Here is a 13,277-nt window from a genome sequence, read left to right on the forward strand (position 1 = left end):
TCTTTCTTTCTTTCTTTCTTTCTTTCTTTCTTTCTTTCTTTCTTTCTTTCTTTCTTTCTTTCTTTCTTTCTTTCTTTCTTTCTTTCTTTTTTTGAGACAGGGCTTCTTTGTGTAGCCTTGGCTGGTCTGAAACTCACTCTGTAGACCAGCCTGGCCTCAAACTCACAGAAATCCACCTGTCCATGCCTCCCGAGTGTGCTACTACTGTCTGGCTTTTCATTTTGGTATTGGTGTTACACACGATAAGTATGTTCTTGGACACTGAGCTATACCCATCCCCTACCCCCAACCTCTCATCGACCATACTCGGGTGCTGGTATTTTAACAGAACGCCCAGCTGGCATGGTGGCACACAACAGTAATCCTGGTACTGACTGCAATGCCTATCAAAGATCCAGCCAGGATAGAAGGCCATGAGTACCAACAAAGTCAACACATATCCAGCAGCCCAAACCTAAAATAAACTAGTCCTGAAATAAAGGGATCACACATTTCAATTATGCACATGTTATCAAGTGGAAGTACAAATGCATGGTAGTGCACCTGAGTTCATTACGGTGACTGGAGATGCTGAGAGGGAAAGTGACATGTCTGGTCCCCACAGCAGAGGTCAAGGCTAACATCTCCTACAGGGTAGCATAGTCCTGAACAATAAAGATTTTATTAATATCCCAAAGAGAAAAACTGCACTAGATAATTATGATTTCGGTAATCTGAGCAGGTCATCTCAGAAACCATTTACATTACAGCTGCTTTCTCAGCACTAATGCTTACCCATTCTACCTCCAAAATTAGGCTGCCCCAAAGGTCTCCCTCTTATCTGACAACCAATTGCAGCAATTAAGTTTGTCTACTTCATAACGACTATGACATCCATCAGTGAACACAGCAGCACACCCAGGCACAGGACTGAGGGATGAAGAAAAAGCAGCCCAAACGCCAGAGTTAGCCTGGTGCTTTGGCTGGGCTTTGGTGTTCTGATAAAAACATTTAATTTTACAGACCATCTCTAAATGGAGGTGAAAGCCACAGCAGACTAGCCTGGTGAATAAGAGAGGCTGCTTCACCATTGCTAGTTATAGCTTTACTGTCCTTCTAGAGAAGGTATACGAATCCACCTTTTCACTTCCAACAGCTTCCCTTTCAGAAGGCAGAGCTATTTGTTTAAGACTTCTCCCCAAACACCTGACACAAGTCCTTCCCAAAGGCTCACTCTTCCGAGGAGGTCCCCTCCTCCCTCCTACGATATTCACTAGCTAGAGTGAATGATTTTTATCTCCATTTTTCTACTACATGCTCTCTGGTAGGTTCTTGTTAGAGGGCATCATGATGAGAAATGAATTCTTCCCTAATTTAAATGTCATTGCCAGGTGTGGGTTCTTGCTCAGGAAGCAGAGGCAGAAGAACCGTGGGGGTTAGAGGTCAACCTCAGCTACACAGTGAGCTCCAGGGCAGCAAGGGCTATACTGGAAAACCCCCATCTCAAAACACTAGCCAGTTCCACACGAGGGGGTTCATGCCCATAATTCCAGTATTCAAGAGCTAGAACCAAGGGGTAATTCTACCACCAGGAGTTCGAGGCAATCATGGACTACCTACCCTAAGCAAACAAAAAGCCCAACAACAAACCCTTCTGAGTAAACAAAACGTTTCTAGGATTTAATTAGAAATACCTAGTAATAGGCATTTCTCTTTAAGGTATCTACCACTCCCTCCCCTCCCCTCCTCTTGACTGTTTTTTGTACTTTCCTTGTTTCCTCTGGTCTCCCCATTTGCTCTGTAGTAGTTCCTATCTGGTAAATGCAGGTGAACTCCCAAGGTTATGCATATAGCTCCCCTTTTAAGATCAAAGGCCCTTAGCCATTGTAGCTCAATAATATCACCTTTGAAAATTCACAGGAAAACTAGGAACTGCCCATATCCTGCCCAGAAAACACTCAAAAGTTTGAAATTTAAAGGGTTATGTGACAGAAGCCAAAAATGTCTTTTATTTCATAGTAACACAGCAATTTCAATACTCTCTCTCTTTTTTTTTTTTTGGTTTTTCGAGACAGGGTTTCTCTGCATAGCCCTGGCTGTCCTGGAACTCACTTTGTAGACCAGGCTGGCCTCTGCCTCCCAAGTGCTGGGATTAAAGGCATGCGCCACCACGCCCAGCCAATTTCAATACTCTTGTAAATTAGTAACCCCCTTCTCCTAATATCAGCCAATTGATAAAAACACATCATTACTTCAGGTCCTACCTGAGTTGTCTTACATCTTTCTCTTCATCCTCTCCTTCTATCATTTGGATTTAGTCCATTATCTCTCACAGTAAAAACCCTGGGAATTCCTCCTGCATTTTCTTCTCCATAGAGCAGTACTCTAACCTTATGGTCCCCATGTCTCTCCATTCCCCTAAAAAGTAATCTTAGATGATCAATTTCCACAGTCTAACCTATTCCAACTCTCTAGATACCTGAAGCTTGTTGTACTGGAATCCCAATCTCCCACACAGCTTGCTTATCTATCTATCTATCTATCTATCTATCTATCTATCTATCTATCTATCTATCTATCTATCTACCTACCTACCTACCTACCTACCTGAGATCCACCTGCCTCAGTCTCCTAGCTAGTTTCCTAGTTTCCAACCTTCAACCGGCACACCAGACAATGAACCAGGAGACCCACCTGCCTCAGCCTTGAGTGCTACAGTCTCACCCTGCTAGTTTCCAGAGAACTGGCATACCAGATAATGCTATTACTGTTTTACAGAAACAACCAACAGCAGTTGGAAGATGGAGAGGCAACAGGCTTAGGAGTTCAAGGCGGCCTTCGGCTACAAAGTATTTGCCAAATGTCAAAAGTCAAGGGTACACTGTTCTGTTCTTGGTTCCCTGCTTTGGTTCTAAAAGCTGAGCAAAGAGAAAACAACACTATTAAAAAAAAAAAAAAAAAAAAAAAAAGAAAGAAAGAAAGAAAGAAAAAAGAAAACAAACAAACAGTGCTGGGCCATGGTGGCGCACGCCTTTAATTCCAGCACTTGGGAGGCAGAGGCAGGCGGATCTCTGAGTTTGAGGCCAGCCTGGTCTACAGAGTGAGTTTCAGACCAGCGAGTACTATATTGAGAGATCCTGTCTCAATAAAAACAAACAGAAATAAACAAAACCCAGCTTGGTTATGTGGGAACTCCCTTGCCTGTTCTTGGGACCCCTTTCCTGCTACTGGGTTGCCTCGTCCAGCCTTGACATGAGGTTTGTGCCTGGTCCTGTAACTTGTTATTCCTTGTTCAGGTGATGTCCCTAGGAGGCCTGTTCTTTCTCAAGGGAAATGGAGGAGCAGTGATTTGGGGGAGAGGGGAGGTGTGGGGGGGGAGCTGGAAGGAGTGAAGGGAGGGGAAACTGAAATCTAGATGTAATCTATGAGAGAATTAAAAACAAACAAACAAACAAGAATAAAACAGCTGGGGCTGGGTGTGGTGGCGCATGCCTTTAATCCCAGCACTCGGGAGGCAGAGGCAGGCGGATTTCTCTGAGTTCGAGGCCAGCCTGGACTAGAGTGAGTTCCAGGACAGCCAGGGTTACACAGAGAAACCCTATCTCGAAAAACAAAAAACAAAACCAAAACCAAAACAAAACAAAACACAAAGAATAAAACAGCTGGAGCTGGAGCATTGGCTGCTCTTCCAGGGGACCTAGGTTTGATTCCCAAAACCCACATTATGTCCAACGACTGCCTGTAACTACAGTTCTAGAAGATCCAATACACGCTTCTGACCTTCTCAGGCACTCTGCACACGTGGTACACATCCATATACACAAAATACCCATACACACATAAATGAAAAAAAGAAAACAGTCAAGTGTGGTAGTACCTGTCTATAATCCCAGCAATTATGAGATGGCGGGGGGGGGTGCGGGGGGGGGAGGAGGAGCAAGGTTTTCAAGGTTGCTTGGGTATATAGTAAGGCCAACATGAACTACAGAAGACCCTGCCTCAAAACAAAAGAAGGTAACCTCCACTATTTCCAAGTATTCATCATGAAGACACAGAAGACAGAAACAGGTATCAAGTGTTAATTAGGGAACAGGAGCGTTTGAACACAACTTTGACCCCAGGGTTGGGGAGGCAGAAGCAGGCAGATCTCCTGTGAGTTCAAGGTCAGCTTAGTCTGCACAGAGAGCTCAGGACAACCAGGGCAAACAGAGAAAGGGCTGAGAGGAGGCACTTAGCTTCTGAGGCTGAGGACATGAGTTCCACCAAGAGCCCCCGTGGTGGAAGAGGAGCACCAACTCCCGCCCTGACCTCCACATGCTCTCTGTGGCAGATGTAGCGCCCACTAACACATGTGAAATCTAAAAACTAATTTTTAGTACGTTTGTTCTGTGTATGGGTGTTTGTCTGCATGTCTGTCTATGCAGCACACATGTGCCTGGTGCCCTAAGAGGCCAAAAGACAGCATCAGGAATACAGATGCTTATGAGCCACCATGTAGGACTGGGAATCAAACCCAGGTCCTCTCAAAAAGCAGTGAATGCTCGTTACTGTTGAGCCATCTCTCCAGTGCCAAGTTAAAAAAAAAAGTTCTAAGAGTAAATTCAATGATTAGTAATACGCTCATCTTCAAAATACTGCCAACAGACTATTAAAAGAAACAGAGACACTATTTCTTTCTTTCTTTTTTTTTTTTTTAGATTTATTTATTTATTATATGTAAGTACACTGTAACTGTCTTTAGACACTCCAGAAGAGGGAGTCAGATCTTGTTATGGATGGTTATGAGCCACCAAGTGGTTGCTGGGATTTGAACTCTGGACCTTTGGAAGAGCAGTCAGGTGCTCTTACCCACTGAGCCATCTTACCAGCCCGAGACACTATTTCTACTCCAAGCATCAACAATGGCAGCTTCCTAAACCACAGGGCAAGACTGAAATCAGAAAAAGGAAGTTTTGTGCAGGCTTGCTCGTAGCACCTAGTTTTGCAAGTGTTATGTGTAAGACAACATTAAACAGAAGTGAAAAATTGGCCCCAGCCACCGTGGTATTACTTCCTTCCTCAAAACTGATTAGAATAATTTTCCTATGACCTTTATAAAGGCACTACCAGGACTTACGGTCTCTGGCAGTTTTAGTTCTTTTTTTTTTTTTTTTTAAACACTTTTATTTATATTTGGCAGTGGGCACACAGGCCACAGCCAGCACGTGGAGCTCCGCTTGAGGGAGTTTTGCTCTCCTCCCATCACATGGATTGTGAGCGTCAAAGTCAGGTTGGCAGGCTTGGCAAGGTTTGCCCACTGAGCACCCAAGGTTTGTATTCTTTTTAAAATTTATATTATTATTATTATTATTGATATTATTACTACTACTACTACTATGACTACTATTATGTGTTTTAAGTGTGGTGTATGTTGCAGAGTGTGTGCCATGGAAGGCATGTGAAGTCAGAGAAATCAACTTTATGAAGTCCCTTCCACCTTTTTGTGGGTTCTGGGGATCAGGCTTGGGCAGTAAGCATCTTTCCACTGAACAACCTCACAGGCCCATAGTTCTTGATGTAGAGTAACCTTTCTTTTAAATAACCCCAGATACATTATGGTCCAGGGTCAGTTTACTCGCCATTCTAACATCTCCTGTCTATCCACACTAGGTAAGTTAAAACCAGAGGGAGGGCTCGAAATAACCATTTCCCCAACTTCAGTCCTGCGCCTCCTAGCATCTAGGACTTCTGTGATGTCTTGCCATCTGTACCCTTCCATTCCAATCATATCCACTTACTTAAAGATAAAACACTGCACAGACTGTAAGTGTCCTTGTGGAGGAGCCCTGCTAATCTTCTCTGTAGAGCCCCAATTTAAGTACAAGGCTAAAACAAGCACCACACCCACTCTTTTGACTCTTATTGCTTGTAACCATACTGGTTACATAGTTTCTTGATAAGATTTCCGCTCCAATTACTTATAACCCTTACTCTCTTTAAAACTGCTCCCCTACTCTTACATCGTAATTTTCCTCTCTTCTTTGCAAATGCCCATATACCATCAGGCATACATTTCTTGTCTTCATTGCAGCAACTTATCACATCTTTCTCAGAGTTTTGTTTGTTTTGAGACAAGGTCTCGACAAGGTCTCGACTATAAAGCCCTGTGTGACTTGGAACTGTAACAATTCTATTGCCTCAGACTCCAAAATGCTACATTTGGATTCTAATATACTAAAAAGTATTTCTGTTTCATTTTGACCTTTAGCCAGGTGCTAAATATTTCTAACTATGTCAAAGGCTGGTGCACAGCAATTAAGCGGTCACTATCGTGTACCCTAAATGATGCTCTGACATCAATTTCTGTCTTTGAGGCCTCTTATCTAAAACACTAGAAGCAGCAGCATACAGAGTGAGGGGGCCTAAAACAAATGTCATCTGAAGGGATTGGGACACTCAGAAGTGAGAAAAGCAGCAGAAAAAGAGGACAAGGTCACCCATGAAGTAGGAGGTAGCGAGAGGGGCTGATGGGAGCACCTTTCCCTGAAGAGCCCTGACTCCCACTAGAGTTTATTCTTTCCTTGAGCGTTTCTTTGTCCTAACACTTCTAATTAAAAATCTCTTAATAAGCCGGGCCTGGTGGCGCAGGCCTTTAATCCCAGCACTCGGGAGGCAGAGGCAGGCGGATTTCTAAGTTCGAGGCCAGCCTGGTCTACCAAGTGAGTTCCAGGATAGCCAGGGCTATACAGAGAAACCCTGTCTCGAAAAAAACCAAAATAAATAAATAAATAAATAAAATCTCTCAATAGACTCCAACTCTGCTTACCAAAAAAGGAAAATAAATGGGGAAGGACGAACAGTGAAAGGTGCTAGAGTAAATCAAGTCCCACGTTTCAGTCCTAAGAAAAAAATAAGCAAAGTGGACGCTGTTGACCCCAGCTCTGGGAGGCAGAGGCAGGCGGATCTCTGAGTCTGATGCCAGCCTGGTCTAGAGTGAGTTCCAGGACAGCCAGGGCTACACAGAGAAACCGTGGTCTCAAATAAACCAAACCAAACAGCAGCGACAACAAGAGGAAGACAAAGAGCCCCCCTGATACTTACTGTGTTGCATTTCGTGCCACACACCACTTGCCTATGATTTAACCACTGAGAAGCAAACACTTTATTAAGGGTCCCGAGGTGAAATTCTCTCTCCTTTAGGAGACTGGGAAGCTGTTGCGCCGCATAACCATGTAACAGGCGAGAGTAGTTGGTTTCATTCTGTAGCCTGACTTCTCGGTTCTTCAGGTAGTACACTAGGGATCTCTTCACTGGGGGGAGTCTTTTCCTTTTGTGCAGCGAGTGATCCCAGCCAAACTGTGAAAGGCAACGTCAGAAATCAGGGGTTTGGCCACTTTTCCTTAAGACAAGAAGTCTGACTGTATTATAAAAGAACCAACACGAGTTCGTCCTTCAGGATTTACATAATCAAAACTTTAACAGAAAGAAGATTTGTAATCCAGAAAGTACAGTTTAACTCGGCTAGCACTGAAATAAGGCTCTCATAATGAAGACTACTTAGAAAATGGATAAACAGGGCAAAAAGTTAACCAAACCTTTAAGGAAGGTGGAGAGCTCAGAAATAACATATACCCAGGGGTCCTTGATAGTTAGGAAATAAAGTCCTTATTACGGAACCCACCTGGGCTGCATTTCTACCCAGCCCCCTTCTCCCTCTCCGCCTGTGCACCCCGTAGAGCATAAAGAGTATAGCTCAAAGAGCCAGACTGGGGTCTCGGATCTTCCAGGGATGTACAGTCAATGGCCGCTCATCTGACTCCGCGCGACTTGCGCTGAGGGCAGTTTTAGAATTCGAAAAATCAAATACCAACGGGGTAACCTGCGTCGGAATCCCAAGTCCGAGAGGCCTCTCTCTCCAAAAGGGGCAGTATAGAGATGACACCTGGTGTTTCTTCTAGATGTCTAAAGAGCCGAAGGGACCAGCACCCAGCTTAGGAGATGGTTTCCTTGATAAGTGACCATCGGCCCATATTCCTAGTGGAAGGTCGACTTCGATCTCCTTCCCAGTAACTTCGGAAGGTCGGTCTTACTTCCGATCCCCCTGGTCTTTATTTTCTCCTCCCTCCAGGAACCAGGAGGTCCTGAAGCTCTCTAGCCCTAGCTGCAGACTTCCAGCGGAAGGCGTCATTTTGGAGTTTCCTTCTGGCTCCTCACCCTTCCGGCCCGCCTGCTCGCCAGTACACTGCAGGAGCACCGGGCACTGCTCTACCGCCCGGGCTCCGGTTCTTGTCCCGCCCTGGCCCCGGGTTCCTGAACCCAGCTGGAACGCCCTAAGCCCCTGCTAGGTGATGACCCAGGCCTGTGAGCCCTCACCTGCGGGCCCTGAGCGTCGCTCCCGGCTCCTGGCGAGGCAGACGCTTTCCGCTTCCTGCTAACTGCTTTCCGGGCCATAGTGGGCAGCGCCGCCGTGGCCCCGCAGCCACATGGGGCGGAGGAGGCAAGGGGCGGCAGGGCGGCGGGTCATGTACCGGGCCCTGGGGCCGCGCGCTTTCGAGCGCCCGGCCCGGAAAATGGCTCGGATCCCAGGCAGCAGTCGATCAAAATGAGGCGCGTAAATGGAAGAAGGGAAAATCCGGGTTGGGAAAGGGGAAGGGGAAGGGAAGGAGAAGGAAAAGCAGGAACAAGCAGCTTTCCTACCGCCAGGTCTGGAAAGGACGGCGAGCGGCGAGAACCAAAACACCCCCCTCCCACTCGCCCGCACCCCGTCACTCCTGCGCAGCCGCACATCGCAGCACGTCGCCACGGAGACACCGCCCAGACCAGCGGGGCGGGACGTAAGCGCAGCAAGGAGAATTGATGTCCTCGGAGAACTTCCGCTTGCCTCTTGCCAAGGGCGGTTTAGCTGTGGCCAAGATGTGGCCAAAGGAATCCAGCCTTCTGTCGGGACATTTCCGACCTAAGCCAGCTCATCCTCTGGCATGCGGAAGTAAGCTGGCTGCGGGACCAATCTTGAACCTGTAACCATCATGGTAGGATTAAAGATGTTCTAGACACCCTGATTGCCAGATTGCAATCAGACTAATAAAACACTGGACTCTAAGAAATTGCAGTTTTCCTGGGAGAAGGAAGGACAAGGGCACAGGTGCCAGCCTATAGAGGAACTTGACTCCAGGAAAGATATTTCACAGTTGGGAAAACTTGTCAGACTACCTTCCCAGAGAAACTGGATGAACCCATGGTGGATGCGACCACACCTTGACAACGACTGCTTAGTTAAGCATAGCTGTCGCCTTTAAGCCTAAACAAACCACATGTCAGCCCCTAAGATGGACTAGGATAAGAGAATGCCACTAGGCATCTTTGTTCTTTCCAACGTGACCATGTTAAACACCTCCTTTCTTCAAGTTTTCCCTTACACTTTGTCTTTTAGTTGGCCTGTTGAGAATGCGTTAAAGCTGCTAGGGCCCAGGTTCTGACCCTTCCTTATACCTCAGAAAACATTTCTTATTCCTGCAACTGGTAGCCTCACATTTAGCACTTTCCCCCAACTTTCTCACAAACAATCCCTGGGCACGAAAGACTAGACACTTTAAGGGAGGCAGAGAGCCCCCACATCACACTCCTTCAAGATGGATTCGGGGTAGGAAGGCAGCAATATGGTAAGACTTTTGCCACATCAAAGTACCAGAGCTAACGCAGGCTGCCTCACATGCCAGTGGCACAGGTCTCGCACACATACGGAGTCCTCAGATTCCATTCTCCACTTCTGTACTCTCCAGCTCCAGCTCCCTGTCCATTTTGACTCCTGTCTAAACCTCAAGTCACTTTTTTCCTTTCTTTTATTTATTCCTTTTTATCTTTTTGAGACAGGGTTTCAGTGTATAGTCTTGGCTGGTCTGGAACTCACTATGTTATATAAATCAATCTGGCCTCAAAAGTTATAGAGCTCCACATGCCTCTGCCTCCCCAGCGCTGAGTTAAAGGAGTGCTCAACCATGGCTAATAAGTCATTTTCTTTCCATAAAATGCCACCCTTTTTAGGTCCACAAGATCTGCTGTCAAAGTCATAATGTCCTTGTGCTTCAGGAAATAGACCCAACCCTTTAATTCATGTCATTGCCTGCCTTTCTCTCGGGGCCCAGCCTTGACCTTGATCTCCACTAAGGAGTGAAATCTTGAACCACAGAAAAGAGAGTGGTCATTTTTGGCATGTCCGGTTTGGACTGGCACTGGTCACCAAACAAAGCGGGTAGGGCTTCGGGATCACCCTTGCCTCCATTTTCTGAAGATCCTGAAGGAATGTGAGTGCCAGCTTCCACTTTCCTCAGGCAAAGAAACCCTTGGAGGAAGCAGGATGCTCTTGCTTGAGGCTGACTGGCCTCAGGCTGTGGTGCCCAGTTACCTGCTGATCCCTTCAGCTTCAGGCCTCATACCTCCAAGGAACTGTGTTGGCCCATCTGCCGTTCCGCCTACAAGAAGATTTGATTTGTTTTCCAGGTTGAAATGACATGCCACCATCCCAGGTCAGCAGTGCAGCTAACCCCTAAGACTACCTTGGGAGAGGCAGCCCCATCTTTCCTGATTAGGCTTGTGTCTTCGGAGACAAACACATTGTGAGCAGGCAGGACTGTGGCAGCCCTCCTTTTCTGTGTCTGTTCTGGTTCTGTCTTGCCTCACAATGCTCTAGATGACTCAGCAGTACGCTGGACAAGAGTCTGGAACCCTTTGAGGATCTCCAGGCTCAGGCTGAGTGGGGCTGGACTCCTGGCATCCCCAGCCCATGTCAGGACACACAGGACACTGGTGGAGCTTCGTGCTATAAGTTGTCCTGCACACTGACATCCCAGGATTATCCTGAGATCCACATGCCAGATCATCTCTGTGGAAATCACTTGGAAGACTGAAAGTAACTGCTTGTGTGTGTGTGTGTGTGTGTGTGTGTGTGTGTGTGCGCGCTAGGAACTCAAACTCAAGGCCTTTCTTATGCTAAGCAAGTTCTTTACCACTCTGCTATGCCCTCAGCCAAGAAATAATTTTAAGTGCTACTGATCAAACCTAAGTTTTCTTGCATGGAAAATGCTAGCACTGTGCTGTATATAGCTCCGACTATTTTTTTTTAACCTTTTGTTTTTCTTTCCACTCTCCTCCTCATCTTTTCTCCTTTCTTTTTTTTCCCCCAACCCCAGCTCCCTCCCTCAGATGAGCCAATGATGATCTCAAACTTTTGATCCTTTTTGATTTGTGACTCTATTGCTGCCATGCGTTCCTCCGACTGACTAAACTTCCCTATGTGTGTTTTGTCTTGTTGTTAGACAGGCTCATACTGTGGGACAGGTTGGCCTTGGACTTCTGATACTGCTCTGCCTTCAGTTTCCCGTGAGCTAGGATTACAGACATGAACCACCAAGCTTGGCTTTTCTTCCTTAAGTACTGTTTTTGTTTACCAAGCTAACTTTAAACTTCCCATCCTTTTATCTAAGCATCCCAAGTAACTATGATACCAAGTATGTACCAAAAAGTCTGGCTCCTACAATATATATGTATATATTACATATTTTGTGTGTGTGTGTGTGTGTGTGTGTGTGTGTGTGTAGACACACATGGCGGTATGCATGTACATTGTAGTGGTTTGAATAAAAATGACCCCCATAGACTTTGAATGCTTGGTCCCTAGTGTGTAGAACTAGGAAGCATTAGGAGATGTGGCTTTGTTGGGGGAAGGTGTGTCATGGCGGTGGACTTTGAGGTTACAAAAGCCCAAGCCAGGCCCAGTGTTACTCACAGCTACAGCTCAGTGTCATGCTTGCTGTCTTGTTTCCTGCCACAATGGTCATCAACTTACCTTCTGAAACTGTAAGCAAGCCCCCAATTAAATACTTATTAGAAATAAGTTTCCTGGGGGCTGGAGAGATGGCTCAGTGGTTAAGAGCACTGACTGCTCTTCCAGAGGTCCTGAGTTCAATTCCCAGCTACCACATGGTGATTCACCACTATCTGTAATGGGATCTGATGCCCTCTCCTGGCACACAGGTGTATATACAGATAGAGTACTCTATATCTTTTTTTTTTTTTTTTTTTTAGAAAGAAAGAAAAAAGAAAAGAAAAGATTTTCCTTTAAAAGATTTTTGGCGTGGTGGTTTGAATGAAAATGGCCCCCATATGCCCACAGGAAGTGGTGCAATCAGAGGTGCGATCTTGTAGTAGATGTGGCTTTGTTAGAGGAAATGTGTCATTGGGAGTTGGCTTGGAGGTGTCAGATGCTCAAACCAGGCCCAGAGTCTTACTCTCTTCCTATTGCCTGCCAATATGGATACAGAGCTCTCAGCTACTTACTTATTCAGCACCATGTCCGCCTGTATGCTGCCATGTTTCCCAAGATCACAGTAACGCACTGTGTACTAGCTAATTTTGTGTCAACTTGACACAGGCTGGAGTTATCACAGGGAAAGGAGCTTCAGTTGGGGAAATGCCTCCACGAGATCCAGCTGCAAGGCATTTTCTCAATTAGTGATCAAGGGGGGAGGGCCCATTGTGGGTGGTGCCATCTCTGGGCTGGTAGTCTTGGGTTCTATAAGAGAGCAGGCTGAGCAAGCCAGTAAAGAACATCCCTCCATGGCTTCTGTATCAGCTCCTGCTTCCTGACCTGCTTGAGTTTCAGTCCTGACTTCCTTTGGTGATGAACAGCAGTATGTAAGTTTAAGCTGAATAAACCCTTTCCTCCCCAACTTGCTTCTTTGTCATGATGTTTGTGCAGGAATAGAAACCCTGACTAAGACAGACTGAAAGCTAGCCCCAATTAAATGCTTTCCTTATAAGAGTTGCTGTGGTCATGGTGTCTCTTCACAGCAATAGAAACCCTAACTAAAATATCAGGGAAGTTTTATTTAAGCATATCTATATCTATATCTATATATCTCTCCAAAATTCTGCATAATGTACTGAGAATATCCTTCCCTTCTTTCTTATTCAACTGAATGAGTCAAAGGTGGTGGCAGAATTAAGAAAGGTGCCATGAGGGGCTGGAGAGACGGCTCAGTAGTTAAGAGCACTGCTGCCCTTCCAGAGGACCCAGGCTCAGTTCAGCACCCACATGGCAGCTGACAGCCATCTGTGACTCCAGTTCCGGGATACCTGGCACTCAGTTCTCCACTACTGCATGCATGCTGCAATGACATCATGCAGTTGGAACACCCATATGTATAAGATTAAGGATAAATAAAATGGTGACGTGTCCCATGAACGGGAAGGGAGGAAGCCGAGCAAACAAAACAACGAAATGCTCTTTGAACCCAGAGTCTCAACAGAGGTCCCAAGTCCTG

General features: G+C 46.0%; 1 protein-coding gene and 1 non-coding gene across 2 annotated transcripts in view; both read right to left on the minus strand.

Moving 5' to 3' along the window:
- The window catches only part of Dcaf12 (DDB1 and CUL4 associated factor 12), a 24,485-nt gene extending 15,794 nt beyond the window's left edge, over positions 1 to 8,691 (minus strand). The window contains exons 1-2 of the mRNA XM_021222115.2: positions 8,332 to 8,691; positions 7,060 to 7,314 (exon numbers count right to left, since the gene is read on the minus strand). Coding sequence (XP_021077774.1) covers positions 7,060 to 7,314; positions 8,332 to 8,409 — 333 coding nt within the window. The 5' untranslated portion in view covers positions 8,410 to 8,691. The remainder of the gene's footprint in view (positions 1 to 7,059; positions 7,315 to 8,331) is intronic.
- LOC115063024 lies at positions 5,757 to 5,858 on the minus strand. Its single transcript, XR_003842906.1, has one exon. It is a non-coding gene; the product is annotated as a U6 spliceosomal RNA (small nuclear RNA).
- Positions 8,692 to 13,277: the final 4,586 nt, after the last annotated feature.

This window comes from Mus pahari, chromosome 22, assembly GCF_900095145.1.
Source record: "Mus pahari chromosome 22, PAHARI_EIJ_v1.1, whole genome shotgun sequence".
Taxonomy (NCBI): domain Eukaryota; kingdom Metazoa; phylum Chordata; class Mammalia; order Rodentia; family Muridae; genus Mus; species Mus pahari.